Source organism: Scleropages formosus, chromosome 12 (assembly GCF_900964775.1).
Source record: "Scleropages formosus chromosome 12, fSclFor1.1, whole genome shotgun sequence".
NCBI classification, from domain to species: Eukaryota; Metazoa; Chordata; class Actinopteri; order Osteoglossiformes; family Osteoglossidae; genus Scleropages; species Scleropages formosus.
The window spans coordinates 25130861-25156937 of NC_041817.1; the positions used below are offsets into that span (position 1 = coordinate 25130861).

General features: G+C 47.1%; 1 protein-coding gene and 1 non-coding gene across 5 annotated transcripts in view; one reads left to right on the top strand and one right to left on the bottom strand.

Moving 5' to 3' along the window:
• Positions 1-3572, top strand: part of gli2a (GLI family zinc finger 2a) — an 86068-nt gene extending 82496 nt beyond the window's left edge. For all 4 annotated transcript variants that reach the window (XM_029256721.1, XM_029256719.1, XM_029256722.1 and 1 more), the window contains one exon: positions 229-3572. In XM_029256721.1, coding sequence (XP_029112554.1) covers positions 229-2522 — 2294 coding nt within the window. In that variant the 3' untranslated portion in view covers positions 2523-3572. The remainder of the gene's footprint in view (positions 1-228) is intronic.
• A 22182-nt stretch (positions 3573-25754) lies between these two features.
• trnal-caa (transfer RNA leucine (anticodon CAA)) lies at positions 25755-25865 on the bottom strand. The gene is made up of 2 exons: positions 25828-25865; positions 25755-25800 (listed from the first exon to the last, which is right to left on the bottom strand). It is a non-coding gene; the product is annotated as a tRNA-Leu (tRNA).
• Between the last annotated feature and the right edge of the window lie 212 nt (positions 25866-26077).

Here is a 26077-nt window from a genome sequence, read left to right on the forward strand (position 1 = left end):
GGTGGGTCTGGGGTTCGAGTCCTGCTCGGGGTGCCTTGTGATGGACTGGCATCCCGTCCTGGGTGCGTCCCCTCCCCCCTCAGCCTCGCGCCCCGTGTTGCCGGGTTAGGCTCCGGCTCGCCGCGACACCCCCCTTGGGACAAGCGGTTGTAGACATTGGTTGGTTAGTGTATCGAGCCCAAGAAAGTCATTACGGTGACCTCTAACCAAAAGGTGTCGTGCTTTCAGGTTCCTTAATGGAGAGTTCGAGCGTCGGTCCGACCGCAGTGTTCCCTAATCCACGCTTCAGCGAGCTGTCCTCTGGGGAGATGACCATGCTGCACCACCTTATTGAGCGCAGGGACAGCACCACCAGCACTGTCAGTTCTGCCTACAACCTTAGCCGCCGGTCCTCGGGCATCTCACCCTGCTACTCGAGCCGCCGCTCCAGCGAGGCTTCGCAGTTCGGCAGCCGCCACAACAACGTTAGCTCGGCGGACTCGTACGACCCCATCTCCGCAGACCTGTCGCGTCGCTCCAGTGAGGCCAGCCAGTGCGGAGGACTCCCTAGCTTGCTCAGCCTCACCCCGGCTCAGCACTACCGCCTCAAGGCCAAGTATGCCGCTGCCACCGGGGGCGCCCCGCCAACACCGTTGCCTAATATGGACCGCATGGGCCTCAAGACCCGGATGGCTCTCTACGTGGACTCCCAGGAGTCCTCTCCTCATCCGCTTCACCCTCCTGGAGTACCCCGACGCTGCAGCGATTCCGGCTTCGTCGGCTCTAGCATGATGCCCCACGAAGTCCCCGGAAGTCTTCCGCGGCGGGCCAGCGACCCTGTGCGACGGCCAGCGCTCGATCCGCTGTCCCTCCCGATGATGCAGCGCTACAGCAGCATAAGCAACGTGAACCAGGCAGCACCACCGACAAGTCTGGAGCGCCGTCACCACGTACCGCACGGATACACGCGCTCTGATGGCAACCTCCACCGCCATGCCTTCGCAACCCGGCCGCCCAGTATCTCGGAGAACGTAACGATGGAGACCATGGCTGGGGACGGAGGTGAACAGAGCACCGAGGATGATCTGATGCTGCCGGACGATGTGGTTCAGTATCTCCGGTCCCAGGCCGGCGCTCCCGCAAGCGACAGCAGTTTGTCAGGGTATGCTAACCAATTACAGGACTTTCAGCAACAGCCGCAACAGCAGCAGCAGCAGCAGCAACAACAACAACAACAACAACATTTCTACAGCCAGCGGCGCATGGCTATCGTGGATAGCAACGTGAACATGAACCTGCCAGGGCAAATGCTGCCCCCGTGCCAGTTGAACCCTGGCTCCCAGAAGCAGGTCTCTGTCTCAGCTGAGGTCAGCAAGAACAACATGCCAGTGCAGTGGAACGAGGTCAGCTCCGGAAGTGTGGACACAACACCTGGCCAAGTCAAGCAGCAGCAATTTGTTCGAGGAAACCTGGCCGTGGTCCAGCAGAAACAAAACTTTGGCCCTTACCAGAATCTCAGCCCAAGCCAACAGATTGTGCAGACAGGTCAGAGCCTCGCACAGGCAATGCAGCAGAACTATATGCAGCGGAACTCAGGCTTAAACCCCCAGAGGATGAATTGCCTTCAGAGGCAGCAGTCCGTGAACTTCCATCATAACTTAAATGATCAGGCCATGATGACACAAGAGTATAAGCAGGACCTCAATTCTAACACTGTGACTGGAAATGCCAGCCAGAAGCAACCAGGGATACTGGGTGTGAACAGCAGCGAGCAGATGATGCAGAATCAGGCTATGCAAGCTTACAGGCGGACTCAACCGGGGACTGGGCTGAGCCACATGACTCTTGGTGGCAACCACGAGAACTACCCCCAAGTCAACAGCAGCCACACAGCCAGTACTGGGCCATCGCAGCAGACCGTCCAAAACGGAACCCAAGGGTTGCCGCACCCGCAACCACCCGCCGAACCCAAGCCGTTCAGAAGGCAGCACCTGGGGCTGAGTAAAGAGCAGCAGTCTGGGGTCTCGGCATCCGTGTTCAACGCTGGGTACGACACCTCAGAGGCCAGCCCCAAAAGGTCGAGCTCTGACTGTAACCAACACAACAACGCCATCTTCTACACAGGGCAGGTCCACATGTTTGATTCCGGCGGAACCCTCAACATGCAAGTGTCCCCTGGCGGCGGCCATCCCGTGACAGGTGCACAGCTGCAGCCCAACAACAACAATGCGACCGTCGCCATGGCATCCCCTGGAGTCAACCAGGTCTCCAGCACAGTTGATTCCTCTCAGGGTGTGGAGCACGCTCCAATTGACTTTGACTCCATGCTGGACGACGGCGACCACTCCAGCCTCATGTCAGGCACCCTCAGTCCTGCCCTCCTCCAGAGCTTGTCGCAGAATTCCTCGCGACTCACCACCCCCCGCAACTCGGTGACGCTGCCCTCCGTGCCGCCAGGTGTGAGCAACATGGCCATCGGGGACATGAGCTCAATGTTGACCGCGCTGGCCGAAGAGAGCAGGTTTCTCAATATGATGTCTTAAAATCAGATAGCCGGGCTTACGTTGGACAGCACCGAGGCTGTCTTGTGAACGAGGGTTGCCAAAAACCTGTATCTAATTGTTTACCTAGCGGTGTTATATGGAGAACTTCTAGAATCGTATCTTTTTCGGAAAGACGAAGCGTTGCCCTCGACGGAAGTTAATGGCAACGTGTCGGTTTAAAGGTTACTTGTAATGCTTGCTTAATTTGTGTTGCTGTCAAGAAATTAAGATTGTATTTTTGTGTGTGAGTAAAAAGCCATACTTTGCAAGTTAGAGTGAAGTGTAGTCCGGGGTATAGCCGAGCAGCCGATTATCAACTTTTGCGTTTGTCTTTATTAAGGGCAGTGTACCGAAACCACACTTTACTAAGTGCCTTGCTGTACTGAGATAATAGTATGAGCATATGAACACTTACGACTAAAGATCTACGATGCACAGAAAGGCATGCAGGTATAAATATCTAGAAACTCACTTTTTAACATCATGTTAAACATAGAGTAATACACTGTAAATACTGTAAATTGCGTCATTGGCCCTGTGGCAACAATCCAACATTTTTATACTTTGTTTCTGTAGTACACATGACTTTACTTTGCTTTCAGGAACGCTTGAGAAAGACTTTTTTTTTTTTTTTCTTAAATCTTCCAGACCTGCCTCCTTCAGCTTTGTGTCAGTGTTGCTATCGTTACCCTATCGGAGACATCGTGCTTCTGGGGTTATCGCAGGAAGTTATGAACTCGGAAAGAAGGAGGACTTTTCTCCGCGTCGGTCCCTGGGCCACGGGAATAATGACTGGAAATATTGTACCCCTCGCAGATATTTTTCAGAGGAATATGCAAATACTCGATATGTATTTTGTGGGAGATTTAAAAACAAGTTACTTGAGCGAGCCATGAACTGCGAAGAAGACGGAAAGAACTGCGTGCCGCAATAAAGTCGCACTGCATAAGTATTTCAAGGACAGCCTGGTAATCATGTGGATCCTGATTCATTGTGTTTGGAATTTACGTTCACTGAAATCTTTTGTAAACTACCACTGCACTGTTGATGTGCCGGGTATTTATGTATATACCTTTTGTACATTTTATAAAATACAGTATTGTTTTTTTAATACTGAGTCCTGCGTGATGTTGTGTAGAATGAGAATCGTGTGGGGGTTCGCGGCCGTGCGAAGCCAGGGCACTCGTGGGGTTGGGCGTGGAAAACATCCTCGTGGATTCAAGAAGTCAAAGGTACATACATTTGAAGAGCGCATTTATCGAGATTTGCACGCTTTGTTTGGCGGTCGTGCGTTTCTCTTCTCGGGGTGGTTTCACTGTGACACTGATGATTCTCAGCGCCGCATAGAAAGCCACTGGCACTTGACGAAGCAGCCGGGGACGCCGTTCGGCCGCGTCAGGCCGCGTCCCGCAGACGGAAGCGACTGACCTCACGGTCACGCACACCTGCCCGCGGCTGCGGTCGCCGGTCACCACGCGAGCGGCTGAACGCATCTCATTTGTGGCCGCGTGTGTGTCCTCTTTAAGCCGAAGAACGGAACAAAACTAAAGTTTAGCCGTCCCTCACAGCGTCGACGTGCGGCTCTTTTAATCTTGGAAGCAAATCAGTGCCGAATGGCTAAATAATGTAAAAGGCAACTTTTTTTCCTCGAACATACAAGTTATGACGCCTTTTTTTCACCTCTTTAGTTTAAATCGCATCGGATGTTTAAATGTTACCGGGGTACCCATCGACTTAATCATGCACCTTCTGCGCCGCTTTCTTCCAACCCGTTGGAGGTGCAGAGAAGGAAACAATGTGACATCTTTCTAAAAGAGGATACAATATACATACTAAGCAGTTTCCAAAGTTAGCCGGCATGTAGTGTAAAATTAACAGTGGCAGTCTGGCCCAGAGGAAAGTGTTGAGAACCCACATGAAACACACCACTTGAAGAAGGAGAGGTCTAGGGACCAAGCAGCGGGTGCTTGCAAGTGGAACAAATGATTCCTTTCTGACAGCAGACTCGGCTGAGGATCTCCTTGATCCGGATTTGCTGATTGCTTCTGCCACTGGAATTCCTTATTCTCTCTGAGAAATGATGGGGGGAAAAAACAGCCTCGGGGTAAGAAAGCACACAAAGTAAAGAACAAGAGGTCAGTGTGAGACTTGAGCTGATCATAAACTTACAAGTTCATAATTAGAAGATGCTGTTAATGGAATAAGAAATGTGCTTTTATGTAGCAACGTACAAAGTGCATATCTAAATGGGGGCGGGGTGGGGGGGGGCATGTATTAAATTTATTTTGGCTAGGTCATCCAACACTTTTTTTTTTTTTTTTAGTTCAGTCTCATTTAAACTTCTTGCCATGCATTATATGTGCTCCACACGTTATTATCAACACCAGACTTGTTGGGAAAAACGTGTGCTTCGCATTTCCGGCGTACGAAATTATCCAGAAACAGGCTATAATCGTAGTTTAAAACAAGTTATGTTGTCAAAAATCACCCGTTGCCCTCAGTGTTGTGTTCCTGCTCACCGAGGCTCCCAGGGCTCCAGGTTTTATGACACAAGATGTGTGTTTTCCTCCAGAGTATTGCACTAAGCAAGGCAACCTACTTCTCTCACTAACTTCCATAAGCTTGTAAAACTCCATGTTACCCCCCCCCACCCCACAACCCATTTCTATTTCTTCAGACTCCCAACTCCAGTATTTCTCGCTACACCTACAACATATAATGTTTCAGATTTTTCAACTGTTCAATACAGACAGCGTTTCGGCGTAATCTGGCTCAAGCGGAATAATTTACGAGTTCTTTTCGGGACACGTTACAAAGAAGTGACCGCTGCAGTTCGAGTAGAAAGGCTTTAATATTTCGCCGCTTCCCGTCCTCGAACGGCGCCTTCGCGGAAGCGATGTCTTCGAAACGCACCCGTTGGAACAGCTGCCCCACGTGCCCGAGACGTGCGGCCGGGCACCAGCAGCCGTTGACCCACACGAGAACGCATCCAGACGGGGAAAACGGTTTTAACGTAGGCCTTCGGTTTACGTTTCTAGTGCAATGTGTACTGCGCGTGTGTTTTTCATATTCCACGCAAAGACACATTTAATACAGTGCTCACTGAGGTATGACATTTGATGACGTTAGACAGGAAAAAAGCAACTCGTCGTCATTTTGCCACTCGCCGAGACCCGGGTGGAGTGCGAATACCCTTCCAGACATACTTTTTCCCGAACTCTTGCAATGTTTTCCCATTGTCACCCAGAGTCCTTCAAAGAGCACAGTGCAGGGGGCGTTTCTTGCGGACGGCTGGTGTGAATAACACTGCTGTAAGCTGAGAGAAGAGCATTCCAAATGAAGGGTCAACGTCAGGGCAACTCCAACTGACAAAACAGAAGAGCGTGATGGTGGGCTGGCGATGTGAGAACTAAACTGCGCAAAATATTTTTAAATCGCTCTTTTAAACGCCGCCGAGTCCTCGTGCGACCCACGCTGCATCCGACGCGCGAATAACCCTCGAGATTCCAATGACGGCGAAAGCAGCCGCCGAAGACGACCGCCACACAGGTAAGAGCAGCGGGATGTCGTAATGGCGCTCTCCATCACATGGCTGTGGAAGCGCTCGACGCTAATGATGACCTGGCGCTGGTGCCGCGCTCCACCCCCGGACGGATGACGGATTGGGCGAGCGGTAAGAGCACCGCGCTGAGCCAGTCCATCAATTAACCGGCCAGGGAGCTCTAAGCTGACACGACTTCCTAATTAACAGCCAACCCTTCCGCAGTAATGAGAGAAGCCAAGCTCTTCTCGCAACACTACATGCAAATAATGCGACTCCCTTTAACTAGTAATTTAGGCGGCCGTTTGCCAGTTCGGACATCCCGAGAATCTGTTCAACTAGTTTTTTTTTGCTTTAGGGTTGGAGTGACACCGGATCTTTGCCTGCCGCTGCAAAAAGGACCTCGGCATTTTTATAACATGAAAATTTACTCAAAAAGTAGAGAAAAATCACTGCCATTGATTCGGCACCAAGGGCTTCATTTCATTGCTGTGAAGTAGGTATTGTTTAATATCCTTCTTTCTATATTCTTAACTGACTCTGTTTTTCTGCTAGCAGGATAAGCTCTGGACCCCCACAAGCCTGCACTGGACAAGCTGTTGCTGGTAATGGACGAGTGGATGGAACTCCTGGAGAAGAACTAGAAGAATCCAACATGGCTTTAATCACTGATATACTAAGGTGGTGAGGTGGGGGATGAAGCAGCTGGTGAAAGACCCATCTCCAGGCTGCATTGATTCTGTGCAAAAACACAGCTTCACAACGCTGAAGCCTCGGCGCTGCATTATTACGCATCAAGGCCACCTCTTCCTCAGAAAGCCCCTCCGCAGAAGGTAGCAGCCATATTTTCTTGTCAGAAGCGCTGGCATTGATGGATCGCTCTGTATCGTTTTTGATGGGCCATTCGTTTTTATTACAAGGAGTTCGGTTCATCAGCTCGGCTGAATTCCGACCGTTGTCATGCAAACAAAAGATAAAATTAATGCGTGAATCGGTCTGAACGCCCGCTGAGAACGCTCTTCATCAGACAGAGCACACGACCGAGTAAAGACAAGGCTGGAGCACGGGGCGACCCGGCAGAGTTCACGCAATTAGAAGTTTGTTCGGTTTGAAGAGGTAAGAGGTGTGATGGTGTCTACTATGCAAGTAATCCAGCGTGCTTGGTTTCCTGCAGTCGTACGTGAACGTGCGTCACAGGAAGGGGAGCACCAGTAGCCTTGAACACAAGGCTCTCAGACCAACGTCTTCTGGCATAGACCGTGTGTGTGTGTGTGTGTGTGTGTGTGTGTGTGTGTGTGTGTGTGTGTGTGTGTGTGTGTGTGTGTGGCCAACAGAAAGAGCAACGCTACCCCAAAATCGGAGCTCAATACATTGATGCCAACGGAGCTGAAGGATGATTATTGAAATGAGCCTTCAGCCTTATTTGTAAAGGGACTCTAAGTAGAGCGGGACACTTCTGACAGGTAAAAACTTGGTGCTCTTCTTCAGGTCACCTCCAATTTACATGTTTTATATGCAGTCCTCCTGCCAACATGCAGGTGTGCTGATGGACCTGAGTGAAATATTGGTCTGGGGTTATCTGGAAGCCACATAAAACGAACAATGTGTGTTTACTAGACAAATAAAACAAAAAGGAGCCTGCAGAAAATGAACAATTTAAACTGTTAAAACTGCAAAAGTGTTTGCTTTCTGTCTTTTTGTGTTTTATTTTAATGTCTGGCAAAAATGTCTTTATGCTGTTTCTTTATTCTTAGGTCTTTTGTTGTCTTTATTCTAATGTTTTAATGTCTGTGGGCGGCATGGTGGCACAGCGCCTGGGTGGTGCGAGAGGACGTGGGTTCGATCCCCGCTCAGTCTGTGTGGAGTTTGCATGTTCTCCTCATGTCTGTGTGGGTTTCCTCTGGGTGCTCTGGTTTCCTCCCACCCTCCAAAGACATGCTGTTCAGGTTCACCCATAGTGTGTAAGTGATGGAGAGAGTGTGTGTGTGTGTTCCATTGATGTATGGGTGAGTGACCCAGTGTAAGTAGTCTATCTAGCAGTGTAAGTCACCGTGGTGAATAAGGTGTGTGGGCTGGTAACACTACATAGAGTTCACTGGAAGTCGCTTTGGAGAAAAGAATCTGCTAAATAAATGTAAAAACAATCCATTTTGACTCAGAAACACCTGTAAACCATCACGTAACGTTCTTAGGTAAACCGAGCCTGTTCTTGAACCTCGGAGATGATGCAGATGAAGCGGAATCTAGCCGTGATCTCTGGACAACACAAAGAGAGCACCTTTGGAGACAAGGGAGCTTTTTGGCAAAGAGGCACACAGGCTCTCTGGTTTTAGGTGAACAAGAGGCAGTAATAAGGCACGGCTTTGTCCACCGGGCTGCTCTGCTAGTCATCGCAGGACCATCGTGTGGTCCAACTCAGGCCGACACTGGTAACGTGTGCGTACCGTGTGATATCCCCATTACATCCTGCAGAGTTTCATTGCAAATCTAAGGTCGTATTCTTCGACAGCCTGGTCGACATCAAAGCGGAGATCGAATCGACGTACTTCAGACGAGTTCTTGACCTTGGAAGCGCGGGCATCACCTTTACATGCTGCTGTAGCACTGATTTAACATCAGCAGCGTGATCGTGATGTGCAACGCAGGGCCAAAGGAGCGTTGCTCATCACCCTCACGGAACCGTACGTTTTCATGAGAAATGTGCATATTTTAGCAGCGCAATGAAAGGCATGATTCAGCAAAGGAGGAAGGGTTTCGTTTACTGGGAACGCTTTCTTCCAGCTGATGCCGAAAATACAAATTTAGTGTTCCCTGCCGGTGACGACAGCCCCAGTCCACACGGAGCGGCTGCGTCCCGCTGTACCCCCATGCTGGAAATCGCCCGAGTAAACAGCCAAAATCGGCCGCTGGCAACAAGCAACGAATTCCCAAAACAGCCCCCCATCAGATCCTGATTTACGCAGTTAGGGGGAGGCCTGGTGTGCAGTTAACATAGGGGCCGGCGAAAACACGTGAAGCGTGACGTCGGCCCCCCATCTGCCCCAACATTTCAGCAATGTTTAGCGCAAGAGGGAGCGAACTAATCTGTCCGAAAGGAATCCAGATCGCCGAGCACAGAAAGGCTCTCTCTTACGTGGGCAAAACGCGGGAAGCGGACGACTGTTGCGCTTTGGGCCGAAGCACAAGTGTCGCCGCGTCCGTTCCGAAATCTCGAGGGCACCGATGGACACAGCGAATGCGTTTCTCCAAAATGACAGCTAATCTTGTGCGCAAAGAGCTTTAAACTGAGCAAATGAATAAACAAGTGTTTTTTTTTTTTTTTGGTCCATACACATCTACTGCCATCCACAAAAAAGAACTGAGCTTGAGCGTCTCTCTAATTGTCCTCGTCGAAGTTCATGCCAAACGCAGATGTGTAAGGACTGTACACTTTGGCCAACAATAATTTCACATGAACCAACATTTTTTTTTTTTTTAAATTGCTCAAAGTTATAGTATTTCTATTTCAGAATGAAAACCACAAAATGTTTTCAAGTCACATTATATAATCTATCCACAACAGCATTCTTGAAATTTAAAAAAAAAAAGTTCAAATGCAAGCAAATTATTGTAAATGTACAAAATTCTATTCCTATACTTGGTCTTTAACCTTATTCAAAATAAAGCATTTCAGGTTTGGCCCTATCCTCAAAACACGATCAGTATCATAAAGTAATCAAACATAAATATTCATGATGTGTTACTATGCAAAATAGCATCTGTTTTTTAATAAGTTGCCATCTGTTTTTGGGACTCTGCTACATTTATGGTTTATTAAGCAATGCCATGCAGGATGGCTGTATTATGCATAACTGTGATGCCTATTATTAGCTGAGATTTATCTTAATATCAGAATAATTTCAAATTCAAGCAATATTTCAAATGACAGGTATCCAGAGAATGATTGCTAACCTAGAAAACTATAAATGATTTTCACGCAAGTTTTGTATGTAACAATTCTGTGACATTTTATCGTAAAATCAGTAAAATAAAACGCAATTCGAAAACTTTGATGCTGTGGTTTGTCAGCCCCGAAGCTTTGATTTGTCTTTTGAAATATACTTAACTCCACTTTGATTGTCAATTAATGCTAAGTCCATTAAGGGGGAGATTTCCCTGAAAAAATATAACGTCCACATACATCATCTAAGTACGATTCTTCAGCTCCAGGCTCAGAGGACACGAGGCGTATTCTCCAGCTAACTCCTCATCCAGGGCATTTCGCTAACCATCTTGACCGGATCATCGCAACTTCTCCTGAGGTCTACGAGCCCCGATCGGCTTAGCGCAAGACCAACATCTCTCCGGGAGCCCAATCTCACTGGGCCCGTTCTATAGCCCGTCAACTTTTTCGGCAGCATGTAACTAAGGCTGCGGACAGCCGGGGGGCCGAGGACCAAACGGAGACGTGCCACCGCAAGCGGACGTAATAGCATGGAGCGAGGTTTATTTTTTACTGTCCTCCGCACCCCATCTGCTGCGATGTCAGTGTGCGGACCATTACGGAGAGCTGGGTTGTGACACGTAAGGGGCACCCAGACACGGAATGAACATTCCGACCCATTTGCTGCGCGGAAGGCAGAACACACCGGATGCCCTTTTCAGTTTCTTTCAATGCAGTACCCAACATCACAGCAATGTCTCTGCTTTTAGCACTTCTAATGTGCCAAGTCACCATATCCAAGGTGGGAAAAGATTCTTCCGAATCCCTTTGACCTGCAGTACATGGAGACAAAGTCAGAGCATGCTAGGCAGCCTTGCAGCAGCATTAAAGGGGCCCTGTAACACCACTAAAGGTGGGGGGTGGGGGGCGGGGGTCTGCTGAATCCCAGAGTCGAGGCCACCAATGGCCATTCCATCCAGCCACACGACCGGCCTCTGACTCTCAGAGGCTTTGGCCGCAGTATTATACCCCCTGTGGGGTATAATACTTCCCCTTGGGGTGCCTTGCGATGGACTGGCGTCCCGTCCTGGGTGTGTCCCCTCCCCCTCCAGCCTTATGCCCAGTGTTGCCAGGTTATGCTCTGGCTTGCCGCAACCCTGCTTGGGACAAGCGGTTTCTGACTCTGTGTGTGTGTGTGTGTGTGTGTGTGTGTGTGTGTGTGTGTACAAGTGTACTAAGCAGTAAGTAAACACTGTAGCTTGAAATAACCATCAAGACCTCTGGATCCCCTCCTCGCACAGGTTGTCCTATAGTAAAATAGCTGTATAAAGAAATGTGTTTTTCTGTTCCAGTGCACTTCAGCTATAAACTATATTTGATGCTGTCTGAGTTGTATCTCTCCTGTACCTATGAGGTGCGAGGTACCAAATATTTATTTATTTAGTTTGCTAGTTAGTTGGTTACATTAGTTTTACATTAGTTGCTCTCTCACAGCGCCTGCTCAGTCTGCATGGAGTTTGCATGTTCTCTCCGCGTCTGCGTGGGTTTCCTCCGGGCGCTCTGGTTTCCTCCCACACTTCAAAGACATGCCGTTCAGGTTCACCCATAGTGTGTGAGTGACAGAGAGAGTGCGTTCCACTGATGTGTGGATGAGTGACCCAGTGTAAGCAGTGTAAGTCACCGCGGTGAATAAGGTGTGTGGGCTCATAACACTACGTAGAGTTCATTGGAAGACTTTTTGGAGAAAATCGTCTGCTAAATAAATAAATGTCAATGTAATTTTAATATTTTATGAAGAGCAGTGGATCACGGACAGAAACAGCGTACCGGGGAACCGCAAATACACCCACTGACATTGACAAGGACTGAAGGTCAAACGGCGACAATATTTCACAGGTATGTTAACACAGTCCTGCCTAATAATAAGTTCCAGAAGGGTGTCCAGACATTCCAGATGATCTCCTCTGAGTTGTGAAGAAAATAAAATCGTGTCCCTTTAAAAGCAGAAGAAATGTAAACACTTCACTCATCCACATAATTTGCAGGCACTTCAGGTGTAAAGGGTGCCATTAAAATACGTTTCCTCGGCAGTGTGAAAGACATCGTTTGGGTTGTGATTTAACAAGAAAGCAGGGAAGACTTTAGCACATACAGATTTACGTGTAGAACATCCATATTCACTGTTCATGTCTCCCTCAGTCCACCGTAGGGTTCGGTACCAACGCTTGTGTAAAACAGTGTAAAATGGCGACATCACACACCTCGAATCGTCGAGTCCGTTCTCCCCTTTCTAGGCCTGCAATGCAGGCATTGCGGTATTGTCTTGCGGTACTTGTCATTGTACTTCTTCCAGAAGAACATTCTAGAAATCTCTCCGCTCATCCTTTCTGTGAACTCCAGGGAGAAAATGCTAAAACATAAGATTCATCCTCTTTTGATCTCCGTCAGAGAAAAAAGGCCAAGGATGTAATGGTGGTTTGAACATGTACAAAATACGTATAATATATCTTTACATCTGCATGAACGCTGCGGGTTCAAACTGCTAACCTGCTGGAAGGTTTGCTCCACACAAGCATTTCAAAACAATCCCACAGGAGAGCCAAAGACAAAGGGTCTCTGTTCTCGTGACACCAGATCTGTGTGAACATGTGCAAAGTGCCTCTTCTCGTGACACACGCAAACATAAAAAGGAAGAAAACCGCTGAAAACAAAAACAACTTGAAGCTGAAACATCTGCAAGAAACAGTCAGTTCCATTTACCTTCCCTGGAAACAGATGACATGTTTTCTGAGAGTGAGTGTACAGAATAACCTTAAAGTTTTATACAAATAACATTGATTTCTGCAACATCAGTTTCATAATTATGTATTTGTATACACAACACAATGTAACAAAAATGTTATGTTGGTTTTTTTTTTTTTTGCTTTTTCCGTTCAGTTTCGTAAGATTAAACATACTTTTGGCATTAGTTTGCACTGTATGTTTTAGAAAAAGCTTTTTTTCAGTTTTTCGAAAAATATTCCACATTCTTGAAATTAGCAAATTTCGGCACCGGGTTCCAAGCACCGACTATTCCAGTCCCTTTTAGGATCTGATGCTTTCTAGAATGTTCTGTTGCCTTCTAGAATCTTCCCATGGCTGTAAAGTACCAAACTAAAAGCGACACTCTAGAAGAACTAGTGGTGTTTTTGTAATCCGTGAATTTTAACTAATCATAATCAACGCGAAAATCGACATAACCAAGAAATTAGAAAAATTTTGTTGCGTTGTGTAAGTAATATTACTAATAGAATGTTTTCAAAGTTTCTGAGACCAATATTATCAGTGTGCAATCGACTTGTGAGTCTACGTTCAAACAAAAGTTACCCTGAGCAAATACTCCGTCCCCAAATTAAGGCGACGGCAGAGCGGCACACGGGTTACCGCGGTGGACCCCGGCGGAGAGGCTGGGCAAAAAGCTCCAAGCTCCAGGAGCTTCTCCTGACCGCAGGGCCTCGGACACCACGCAGCCCCGCTTCACGGCTACCCCGCAACGCTCACGCATCCCACACCGCGCGCTGCGCACCCCACATTGACAATCAGCGTGGCAACAAGCTCACATAAAGCCCCCCCCAGACAACATCTAATCTGCGGCCATGAAAAATGGTCCCTTCTCTCCCGTAGCCCTCGTCCAGGTTGCATTACTGCACATTTATGCGGAGCGGGGCTCGGCTGTCACCGGCTAATCACCGCAGGGATGATGGATGGTGTTTGTTTTTTGATGATGGAACACAACCCCCGGTTGACGATAATTGCAGTAAAAAGGACAGATCAAGTCGGGGAAGTTATTAAATTATTACAGGGCAATTTGCATTAGCGGCCGGAACTGGGAGTCCGACCAGAGCCTTCGGTTCTGTTCATTAGAAGAGCTCCCCGTTTCTAAAGGGGCCGAGCGCCCTTGACCTGCAGAGACCGGATCCTCTTCCCCACACCTGCTCCAACTTCTCATTAGAACTGAGCGCCAAATCCTGGCCTGTTCTGGATTCTGGACGGAGCTGTGATGCGCAAAACAAGGCTATGCTGTCGTTACAGTCGCGCTTATTTCCGGGCCATCAGGAGTCATGATATTTGCTTGTTAGGTGCTATTCTTACAGCCCTCCCGGTGTGAATTATTTATTACGGTGGCATACCTGAGTACACAGCAGGTGAGAGTAAGCGCTCAAGGTATAGAAGTGTGTGAGTGAGAGACAGAGAGAGTGTGTTCCACAGCACCCGGGTGGTGCATGTTCTCCGCGTGTTTGCTTGGCTTTCCTCCAGGTGCTCTGGTTTCCTCCCACACTCCAAAGACATGCTGTTCAGGTTCACCCATAGTGTGTAAGTGAGAGAGAGAGTGTGTGTGTGTGTTGCACTGACGTATGGATGAGTGACCCAGTGTAAGTAGTGTATCTAGCAGTGCAAGTTTTTGGGTGCTCTGGTTTCCTCCCACAGTCCAAAGACATGCTGTTCAGGTTACCCCATAGTGTGTGAGTGACAGACAGAGAAAGTGTGTGTGTTCCAATGATGAATGGATAAGTTACTCATTGTAAGTAGTGTATCTAGCAGTGTAAGTCACCGCGGTGAATAAGGTGTGTGGGCTGATAACACTACGTAGAGTTCATTGGAAGTTGCAGTGGAGAAAAGTCTCTGATAAATACATGTAAATGTAACTGTAGGAGGCAGCGCGGTGGCACAGTGGGTTGGACCGGGTCCTGCTCTCCGGTGGGTCTGGGGTTTGAGTCCTGCTTGGGGTGCCTTGTGACGGACTGGCGTCCCGTCCTGGGTGTGTCCCCTCCCCCTCCAGCCTTACGCCCTGTATTGCCGGGTCAGGCACCGACTCCCTGCGACCCTGTATGGGACAAGTGGTTTCAGATGATGTGTGTGTGTGTGTAAATGTAGGTACAGGCTCTCAGCACAGCAGCACAGAGGAGAAAAGGGGAAATGTTTACCCAGAATGCCATTAGGTTAGAGAGGCCACCAGCGGCATGGAGCGAAGCGCCCTCCTCCTCCCACCTTATAACACACAGAACCCCAACCACCCCCACCAGGCCCAGCCCTTGAACCCACCAGGAGAAAGCTGTTTGTTATCTGACATGGGACGCGGAGCCGTTTGCCAAAGTTGTCCTGTTTTTTAAAACTAAGTGTTTGAACAGGTCTCAGAGGGGGAATGAGACACTCGTGAAGAGCCAGCTGGACTGGAAAGATGCCACAGAAAAATAAAAGGGCCGAGCTAATGGGGCTCCTCTCCTTCAACGTGTGATCTGCCAGAGGAATACAAAAGTGCCAAGGGTCCCACGTCCGTGCGGGTACAGAAAGCGCTGTTTTTCTTTGCTTTGTTTCTTCTTTTCTCGGGCTTCGGCTGAGAAAAAATTAAGCACAGTATGTTGGTGTGGCATAATAAGTCATCATCGTAAGTGCTGCGAGACACATTCATGTACCAGTTAGGACGAAAAAAAACTCACCGTGACGGAGCGTGGACGGAAAACAAGATGAGAAAAAACTGACATGCAGCGCCATATTGCCGGCACCTTCTGGTTCCCCGTGTTTGTAACAAAGTAGTACGATTAAAATGTTCCGCTTATAATATTATGACTGCATGATGGAGCAGCGGGTAACGTTTCTGTCTCACAACACTTGTGATGAGGTTCAGATCTGGCACTGTGTTTCTGGAGTTTGCATGTCCTCCTGTTCACATGGGTTTCTTCCAGGTGCTCTGGTTTCCTCACACAGTCCAAAGACACGTGTTTCAGATTGACTGGTGATTCTGAATTGCCCTTTGCAGGGGTATGTGTGAGTGACTGTGTATGTGTGGCTATCCTGCAATGGACTGGCAGACAGCAACGTTTTCTTTCAGTATCTGAAAACAATCGTCTCGCAGCTTCCAATAAGTCGAGTGACACAAAGGCCAGCGCTCTGACGCCTAGCAGCAAGGTCGGATGGCGAATCAAAATTTGATCTTTGAGTTCTATACCAGCAGAGCTCCCAATTCAAAGTACAGGCAGTCCCCAGGTTACAAACGTCCGACTTACATACAACCCATAGTTACAAACCACCCCCATGAAGCCTATTATATAAAAAATTGGAGTTACTGTACACAGCGGTTCGTAATAACAAAGGACGCTACAACATTGCGCATCTACAGCGCTTCGTCGGCTCGTGAGCCCGAAGTAGGACTGAAACTTCTTTCTTTTCAGTTGGACCATGTTGCCGTGTATTGTGTTACTGTATTTGGCTTGTTTTTTTTTTTTTTTTTTTTTTGTGTGCTTACCCTCCTAACCATGTCACCAAAGCACAAATATGATGCAAGTGATGGTGATGCATCCAAGAAAAGGAAAACGATCACGACTGAAACTAAAGTGGAAATAATAAGCGATCGGAAAAAGGTGAAGGTCCAATGAACATTGGAAAAGTGAACATTAAAGTTTCTTTTTTTTGTATACCCACACACACATATTCTCTCTGTGCTCCTCCTCTTGCGTGCTCCCTCTCTATTAGAAATACTGTAGTAACATTTATCATTATTATCATTGTTATCATGTGTGGTGCAGTGGGTTGGACCAGGTCCTGCTCTCCCGTGGGTCTGGGGTTCGAGTCTCGCTTGGGGTGCCTTGCGATGGACTGGCATCCTGTCCTGGGTGTGTCCCCTCCCCCTCCTGAGTTGCCGGGTTAGGCTCCGGTTCCCTGTGACCCCATATGGGACAAGCGGTTCAGAAAGTGTGTGTGTGTATTGTTATCATTACATTCTATTATTATTATTACTGCATTGTTATGTTGAAGATGTTTCAGTGTATCCAGAAGTGTTTCTTTAATGTCTTTTTATGCATAGAAAGGCACACGATACACTGTATACTAAGACAAACATTTGACAAACTGACATTAGATACGAACCGTACCGAACCGTTCCGACTTACGTACAAATGCGACTTAAAGACGGACTTGGGAACGGAACTCGTTCGTAATCCGGAGACTGTCTGTAATCAAAACTGAAACTCCACTTATTTCAACGTGCCGCACAAACAACTTTGCTTTGCACCACGTTGCGAATCAAACAGGATGTTTCGCAAACTGAACTTTACCTGCGATTTAAGGAAAAATTCAGAACCAGCCAAGATTCCGAGTGACCAGAAGATCAAGATTCCGGCACGCCACTTCCCAAACAAAATTCCCGCTTAGGAAGCATTCAGAACTCATGCATCTGCAACATTTTCTTCGTACTGGAAAACTAACAAACTAAGCAAGAAGTTGTTTGCTGCTGCTTTTCTTCCGGCTGCCGACAGCATCAAGAAGCTGGAGTTGCGCATTAAAGAGGGACTTTTCATTTATGCCAAACCAAACTGAAAAGTTACATGCAAAATTATTGCAAAGTGGCAATTTCGAACAGATGTCCGTTGGGTTCAGCCAGTTTGCACGGCAAGAGTAGAGTTCAGGCTGCAGACGAGTAGGATCCTCGGCGCTCAGCCCGCTTCTCCGCTCCTGCGTCTCAATAGCCTGCCAGGGTCACGGGGTCATTCACGGAAACGCAGATCAGAGGAGCCGGGGGCCCTGCTGCCGTGACAGCTCCATAAATCCGCACCCTTCGGAGGAAGCCATCATTAATTTCCCAGTTAAATTAAAATGCAATCAACAATCCTTGTATTGTGCCTTTCCCTGGGGGAGCTGGAACAACACAGAGCAGATCACTCAGGCCACGTTATGAGTTTAAGCTGCGGCCGAGAGCGCGCTCTCGGTCACTTTGCGGCTCGAGAAGAACGAGCGGGAAACAGCGTTGGGGAGAACTTGCACTTTTCGTCCTCGAATGAGAAGCGACTCCAGTGGCAACGCAGCCAAAGTTGGCTCTGCGAGAGGCACCTCTACTGTACCTGCTCTTATTTTCTGGATAACCGCATTTTCCCATTTGTCATTTTCCTTTGTGGAAATCATGCACACTAAAAAAATCTGCACTCGCTTCCCAGCGTCACCCTCTTTGTTTTTTTTTTTTTTTTTTTTTTTGAGAAATAGTGTAGTAAGGTATAAACCATTCAAGAATTAAAATTAATACAGAAGCGGAATTAGGAAGTGATTTAACATAAAACAGCAAATACCGCAACTTCACGTTTCAAACAGACACGAAGGAGGTTTAATAAATTCGAGTTTAAGATGAGTAAGGACAGTAAGTTTTTAAGTTTTATATTTACTGAAAATTTGGTACATTGCAAAGTTGTAGCTTAGGGTTAGGGTTTGGTGGTTAGACTGTGGTTAAAATAAACATGCTTCTGGGCATGAAATGCCGTAGAACAAATGAAGCTGAAATTCCGAAATTTCTTTAGGAAATGAAAAAGTCCTGCTGATTGTTTGTCAGCTCCTAAGATGAGGGAGCTCAACAGGTCCAGGGTGACTTTCAGCCTCCTGTAGGTTGTGAGGTCCATGTGAGCAGCCATGCGGCGCCCTCTAGCGGACACACACGGAGGAGCAGTAGAACAGCAGTTGACATGTTCCAGGGTGGATTTCAGCAAATCAACAAGTCATTTGAGCTGCTCACATATTATTCTTACAAAAATAACATTAAACATCTGCTGCAGTCAGGAGGTCTTCAACTATTATTTTATCCACAGAGGGTAAAAACTAGGCCCCAGATTTGAGGGGAGGGTAGCAGTTTCAACCTGAAAATGAGATGTATGGGTCTGTTCAGCAGACATTGGCATATATACATATATCTATACAAATATATATCAGAGGATAATATATATATATATATGTGTGTGTGTGCGTGTGGCAACAAGGTGAGCTGCTACTCCGGACTCTAATTTATCACAGAAAACTGCCCAGTCTTGCGCTACGATGAGAGGACGAGAGTTCCCCTGGCACAAAGCGGGGTTATGCTGCTTGCCACACAGCCCCACCAATATTAAAAACAATCAAAGTAACAAGAGATGATTATTTTTACAAATATTCTCCTTGATCTGCACCACAGTCCCACAGGCATCCCGTAACTGCAAAAGGCCAGGGGTTGGAGGGGTTGGATTCACATTAACGTTCCTGTGGGTCCTGCTCTGTCTGGTCTCACAACAGATGTGCCTCAAGCAATGACAGGGCTACGATGTGCTCCACGCTTCACTCGGAGTCAAAGCGTTTGCACCCTCATCACCGCCAGCCATCGCCGCCGGGAGCGCTACCGCGATGCATCTTTGCGCATACAGGCGCAGTCAGGCGGGGCTGTCGGGACTGTGCTCCAGGATCTAAGAAATTGCCCATGTAGCATCAAAGTAAACATGTGGATGATATCAGATATTCTCTCGCATATGCATGTTAGCCTAGTGCAAGCAGCGATAAGAGCACCCCCACCTAAACATCCACAAATCGCAGCCAAGGACTGCAGGTGCTTGCGTCTCGATGCCCTGCTTCCCGTCAGGTGGTAGGTATAGGGAAAATAAAGGAGGAAGGGAAGAAGACGCCGCAGTGAAGTGGTGAAAGCGTTGAGGCCACACAGAGGGGAGCCAGTGGGAGTGTAACCTCAATCCGAGACCCTCCGGACCAGAGAGTGACATCCAAGCAACATCCTTCTTTCCTTCGGTGCGCAACCTCAGAAGAAAGCTGGAGATCAGCGCTTTCTGGCGATTCAGGCGCTTCTGCTTTCCATCTTAGCCTGACCTCTGACCCAAGCCTCCGCTCCTACGGTTGTGAGAGGGAACATTCAATTCCAGCCTAATTTCTAGCTTTTATCGGAGTTGCTCTCCTCCGCCTGCCTTCAAACTCTTATAAGACACCTGCACTTTTTAAAAGGTGACAAAAATACAACGTATGTCTATTTCTGCTTTTTCTACCTTTCTGTAACTACCACTTCTTATTCTTAACACAGTGCTGCGCTTTGTCCCACTGCCCAGGAAAATGCACTCTGTTAAGCACAGTCTGGATGACAGAATGGAAAGTTCACCTCCCAGCTCTGCAAAATGCATCCAGTTTAATGTCAGCTTGACAGCTCTTGCCATCGCCAAGGGACAGGGAGGCACAGAGGCACATACATATTAAACAGACAGATTAAGAGAGCTAAACGACGGCCCTGCACTGACAGGCAGCTCCGCCGGGATCCCAGGGGCTGCCGAGAGGTGGGGCGTCAGGTAGGGCACCTCCCGATCCGTGCCTGCAGGCCTCGCTGTCTTCTGCACGACGACCTTCGTGGTCCACCGGCGTCTGCTGTGGAACGCCATTCCCGCCATGCAAAGGGGCATGCCAGTTCCCATGAGCTCCTGCTCACTCCCTGCCATCTGCCGTGATTTATAGAAAATGGGCAATGATTTATGGCCCAGTCATCCCCACAATGAAGTAGTTTTCTCCCCCTCCCATTGCAGGCCCCCCCCATCCTTCACCACCGCTAAACACTGCTGGACAACTTCAGGGAATAAATGCTAATCATGCGCTAAAATGATATTTAAACAGAAGGGGCTGGTGGGGAATTGAACCCTTAACAAAATTAATTTTCAGCAGAGGGTGAATGCTAATGGATGGCTGAGATCCCCAGCAAGTCTGAGATGAGACGTGGCCACCGCTGAGAAATTTCAGGTTTAATGAGACTGTTTTAGAACACAAAGAGGCAAATGATTGGCCTAGGTCCAATGTATAAAAAATAATACTCTTAAATTTGCCTTGATAATGACATTAAAAAGATATTAAACGTGTGAACAACCCAAGACACATACTATATTTACATGTATTCATTTAGCAGACGCTTTTCTCCAAAGCGACGTACATCTCATAGAAAATACAACGTGTTCATTACATTAGTGGAAAGAAACACTTAGATGCAGAAAAGCAGCACCGGAGAGAAGGAAATTAAGTGTGAGAGAATTTGGCCCCAGAACTGGAGGAAATATCTCTATAAATGGCAAGGGGGGGTCTGTGTTGTGTGGCAGGGGTTCAAGCTCCTCCTGTTCAGCACTCAGGTTTATACTATCCCCATTTAAACAGCCGCTTGTTTTCCTTCATTCACATTTATTCACTTAGCTGACACTTCTCCCAGAGCAACTTATAATTATTTACCCATTCATACAGCTGATTAATTTTACTGGATCCATGGAGGTTAAGTACATTGCTCAAGGGTACTACAGCCAAAGCGGGGCTTAAACCTGCAACCTTTGGGTCTAAAGACAGCAGCGCTAACCACTACAGTACTGGCTATTCCTCGGTATGGTTAGTAAATTAGTACTGGGATTCCTGAGATTTGTATGCCACAATACAGTTTAAACAAAGTTTCATTCTAGTGCTTCCTCTTAGTAATTTGCACACTGTACATGGAAACATATCTTTTAATTTAGTAAATCAAAACTTAAAAATACAGTTAAAAATGCCTACTGTGTGCTTTTGTTGAGACGTAGAAGTGAAAAGACAAATTATGTGTGACTTATTAGACATCTCTACTTGGGTATAAATAACCCTAAATGGAGTTCACCGCTATTCCTGGAATTTGTAATGTACAGCAACAACCAAATATGGTCAAAACATAATCTCACAAGTACAGAAAAACACTCCTGAGAAAAATTCCATTTAGTTGAGGCTTAGGCTACAGGATGATTCACAAAGCGAATAGTACCAAGAGCAGGAGCATTTCAACAAGATGTCCAGAGGACTGTTGTGATACATTAAGGACCACCTTGGAACAGGTCATAAACTGACTGTGGAACAGAACCGACCCAAGACATTAGGGGGGAAATGTATCAATAGAGTCATCGTAACACATACCTGAGGAAGCGTCCGTATCTGAGAAAAATAGATTTTAACACAAAGTTTTTCTGCTTTCCTTGCTGTTCTTATTTGAGTATCACAGTATAAACTTGGCTCGCAACTTATGAACACAATCAGTACCAGAATTCTAATTGTAATTTCAATAGTTTGTTTAAAGTCCAAGGGGGGTGTGGTGGCGCAGTGGGTTGGACCGCAGTCCTGCTCTCCGGTAGGTCTGGGGTTCGAGTCCCGCTTGGGGTGCCTTGTAATGGACTGGCGTCCCGTCCTGGGTGTGTCCCCTTCCCCCTCCAGCCTTACGCCCTGTGTTGCCGGGTAGGCTCCGGTTCCCCGTGACCCTGTATGGGACGAGCGGTTCTGAAAATGTGTGTGTGTGTGTGTGTTTAAAGTCCACTTTAAATAACAGTTAATAAAAAAAATCTTAACGCAGAGATCCCTTGATTTCTTCACGTTAGGTTCTGCAAAAAAAAATCAAATGAAGCTACGATGAATTAAAATATGCTGCAAGACTATTTTATTTTGTATTCTTTTAATGTATCGTCATAAACTAGTCTTGTGCAGGGTCTCAGTGTTTCAGATTCTATACTAAAACAATAGATGTGGAAAGGAACACCATGGACAGATTGCCAGTCCGTTGCGGAACTTTTATTTTTATTAACCCGAAGCAACATTAATGTTAAATCTACTGTAAACTGGCTGAAAAAATATGTCATCTGATCAATCTCCTACTCAATGTGTTATATTCTGCCTTACACATGGAATACAGTGCTGTGTTCCTCAGCAGTTCAGTTGACAGAAGAATGACAAAGTGGAGTAAAGAAAGAAGTGCAGGAGCGCAATGAAGGATGGTGTCAGTAGAACATATTTAAGTCTCTGAGCGTAAATACTGGTTACGTGTCCCATTTGCAAATGACACAACAAACCTGGTGAAGAGGTTTGAACCGAAAGCATGTGCAATGTTTGTCAGCATTTTGGCACTGATACTTTATTATATATTCAACCAAAAAAGAGCAATAATACTCATTTGCTGCCCACTTTTTGTAAAAATCTTAAATCATGTTATAATCAATAATAAAGTATTTTTATTTCAAAATATTTTTTTGCATTGCCTACAACCACCTGTCCTAAGCAGGGCTGCAATAACTAAGAGCCTACCCAGCAACACAGGATGCAAGGCCGAGGAAGGAGGGGACACACCCTGGACAGGACGCCAGTCTGCCGCAAGGCACTCCAAGCAAAACTCGAACCCCAGAGCTTCCACAAAGCGGGCACATGCCAAACCCACCACATCACCATGCCCCCTCAAAATATTTGCTTTGCTGAATTAAAAATAAAGGTAATTTAAATGACTAAAATTGTATTTTTCTGTGAGATGTACGTCGCTTTTGAGAAAAGCGTCTGTTAAGTAAATAAATGTAAGTGCAAAGGTAAAATAAAAATACATCTTCTCTATAAACTTTGATTCAGTACCAGTTACTGTCTATGAACATATGTAGCGGTCATCATCTTGGTATTGATCATCAAATTCAGGAACAAAATACATTAGCTGTACACACCATAAAAACTGTTGCAAACGCAAGGAATCAAGCTGGCCCTGAACTCCTACTGGGGTTTCTATTGTGTCCCAGAGTATATTGCTGCAAACTCATGGCAGCAATGGCAGCAGTTGGAAATGTAGGTCATTTTCGGATTGCAACAGAGAGAAACTTTAGAAAATAGAACAGTGAGAAAAATTAAACTAAATACAAAGACATAAATAAACTGGGAAACACAGAAACCTTCAAAAATGCACAACCAGAATCTTCATAACACAAGGTACATGTGTAATGAATTAACATATTTTAATACTGGTTTTCAAAATAGGCAACAAAGTGTTACGCCCCCAGGATAAAGCCGAGCGACCGCACCTGCAGCTAGTTAACCCGGCCAGGTATAAAGGGAGCTCCGTGATCGCACAGAGGTGTGGATTCTTGCAAACACCTTCCTTCGTGGATGTGCAGTATCAGCGTTTACTCCTTGCCCTTAGTCCTGGCTTCATATTCTGATCTCTTGGCTCCTGCCCCTCGCATGTTCTCCCGACTACTGAGACTTGCTTTGCCCGTGTACCGACGTCTGCGCCTCGAACGACCTTCGCCTGTCCCTGAACATTGTTTTCATCTGCCCCACCGTTCCCCCTCTGAAATAAAGCCGACCCGCACTTGGGTCCATTACCTTACCTCCTGTCTCCAGCCCATCTGCCTGATACAAAGAGATAGCTAGAGGGAAATCTGCACGAGTTTGCTAATACACTGATCAGGCCTTAAAATATAAATATTAAATACTGTGCTTGTGTTTACTGCTTCTTTGTTTATACACGTTTACTAACCAGGTTTCAGACTTTCATACTAGTGTAAGTCTGAGCATACAGAGATCAGTTCAGCATATCCTTTACACATGTAACAAGTGTCTAAAGAAGCTGGACATTTGCAACAAGATAAGAGGAGAGAGGTATCAAACAGTTCCCAAAAAAAGCCAGATTATGAGGTGACAGCTGCTTCTCTCACTGCAGACGGCATTTATAACACCTGCGGAGCTTAGACAAGTATCACTTCAAACACTGTGCCCCCTAGAGTCTGACCCCTTCGACTACAGAGGTCAGAAGGCAGAAGGATAAGGATCTGCAGCTAGGCTTGTATAGCGAAGGCTCTCCAACTGGGAAAAACCCGCAGCCACACAAGATGAATGTCAGTACCCACCTGTACTAGTGTACCATTACCCACTTCTGCAAGGCATCAAACGTAAGTGTTTATGGGTGTGCCTGTGCATTTGACCTCAGTTCAGCTGGATCGCTTTTTCTGGAAAAATGCTCAAGGAAAAAATTTTGTTCTTTAAATTTCAAAATGTTTTGGCAGACAAATCTGTTCTCCACTGCATAGTGATCTCTCGCGAAAGTGCACACTGGCTGAAGCCGCTTGTCCCAAGCCGGAGCCAAACCCGGCAACCCAGAGCACAAGGCCAGAAGGGGAGAGAGCACACCCAGGACAGGACACCAGCCTATCACAGGGCACCCCAAGCAGGACTCAAACCCTAGACCTGCCAGGGATGAGGACCCAGCCAAGCCCACTGCACCACTGTGTCACTGTGCCACTGCAACCCCTCTTCCTGCAAAAACAGTCAATTTTAACTTTGCTGAAGGTGAGTCAGGTGGGGGCTTGGTGGTGCCCTGGTGAAGCGGGTTTAGCCGGTGCCTGCTGTGTGGCGGATCTGGGATTTGAGTCCTGCTTGGGGTGTCTTGCGGCAGACTGGCGTCCCATTCGTGGTGTGTCCCCTCCCCCATCAGCCTTGCACCCTGCGTTGCCGGGTTAGGCTCCAGCTCGCAGCGACCCTCTTCAGGACAAGCGGTTGTAGACATTGTGTGTGTGTGTGTGTGTGTGTGCGTGTGCGTGTGCGTGTGTGTGAGTGAGTGTGAAGGTGGCTATAGTGCCATTTTTTGACACTCACGCACCAAAACCTAAATGCAGTACTCTTTTTACACGCTTCAAGATGAAGGCATAATTATGCTCATATAGCAGATCATTAAACAAACAAACATGTTTCCACTCAGCATTTCCCAAAGCTCTATCAATTACACAACCAACAAACACGCACACACATTTTCAGAACTGCTCATCCCATACGGGGTCGCGGGGAGCCAGAGCCTACCCGGCAACACAGGGCATAAGGCCGGAGGGGGAGGGGACACACCCAGGACGGGACGCCAGTCCGTCGCAAGGCACCCCAAGCGGGACTCGAACCCCAGACCCACCAGACAGCAGGACTGCAGTCCAACCCACTGCACCCCCCCAACAAAAACAGTACTTTACATTTATTCATTTGGATGATGCTTTTCTCCAAAGCAATTTACAATATAAAGCTACCTAAAATTGTTTCCCATTCATACTTTTAGGGTAATTTTACTGGAGCAATTTAGGGTAAGTACCTTTCTTAAGGTTATTGCAGCTAGTAGTGAGATTCGGGCCTGTGACCGTTGGTTTAATTACTCTATTAGGCATAGAAAAACACTTGTCAGAAGTGGGATTTGAACCCACGCCTCCCTTAGGAGACCAGAACACCCATCCCCATGGAAGGCATTGATCCTTGAGTCTGGCGCCTTAGACCACTCGGCGATCCTGACACATTACAATGACCTTTCTTACCAGGGAGTGTCACATTTGAGCGGGAAAATGGATTTATTGTAAATAGTTGAGAACTGTAGGTAAAATATAAAATGGTTGTTCGACCGCTGGGGGCTCACAAGGAATATGAAGAAAGGAGTGAGTGTCTGTTGGTCAGTGTGAAAGGAAGGAAAGCCTGAGAGGTGCTAGGTAGTCGGTGAAGGCTGGTTTC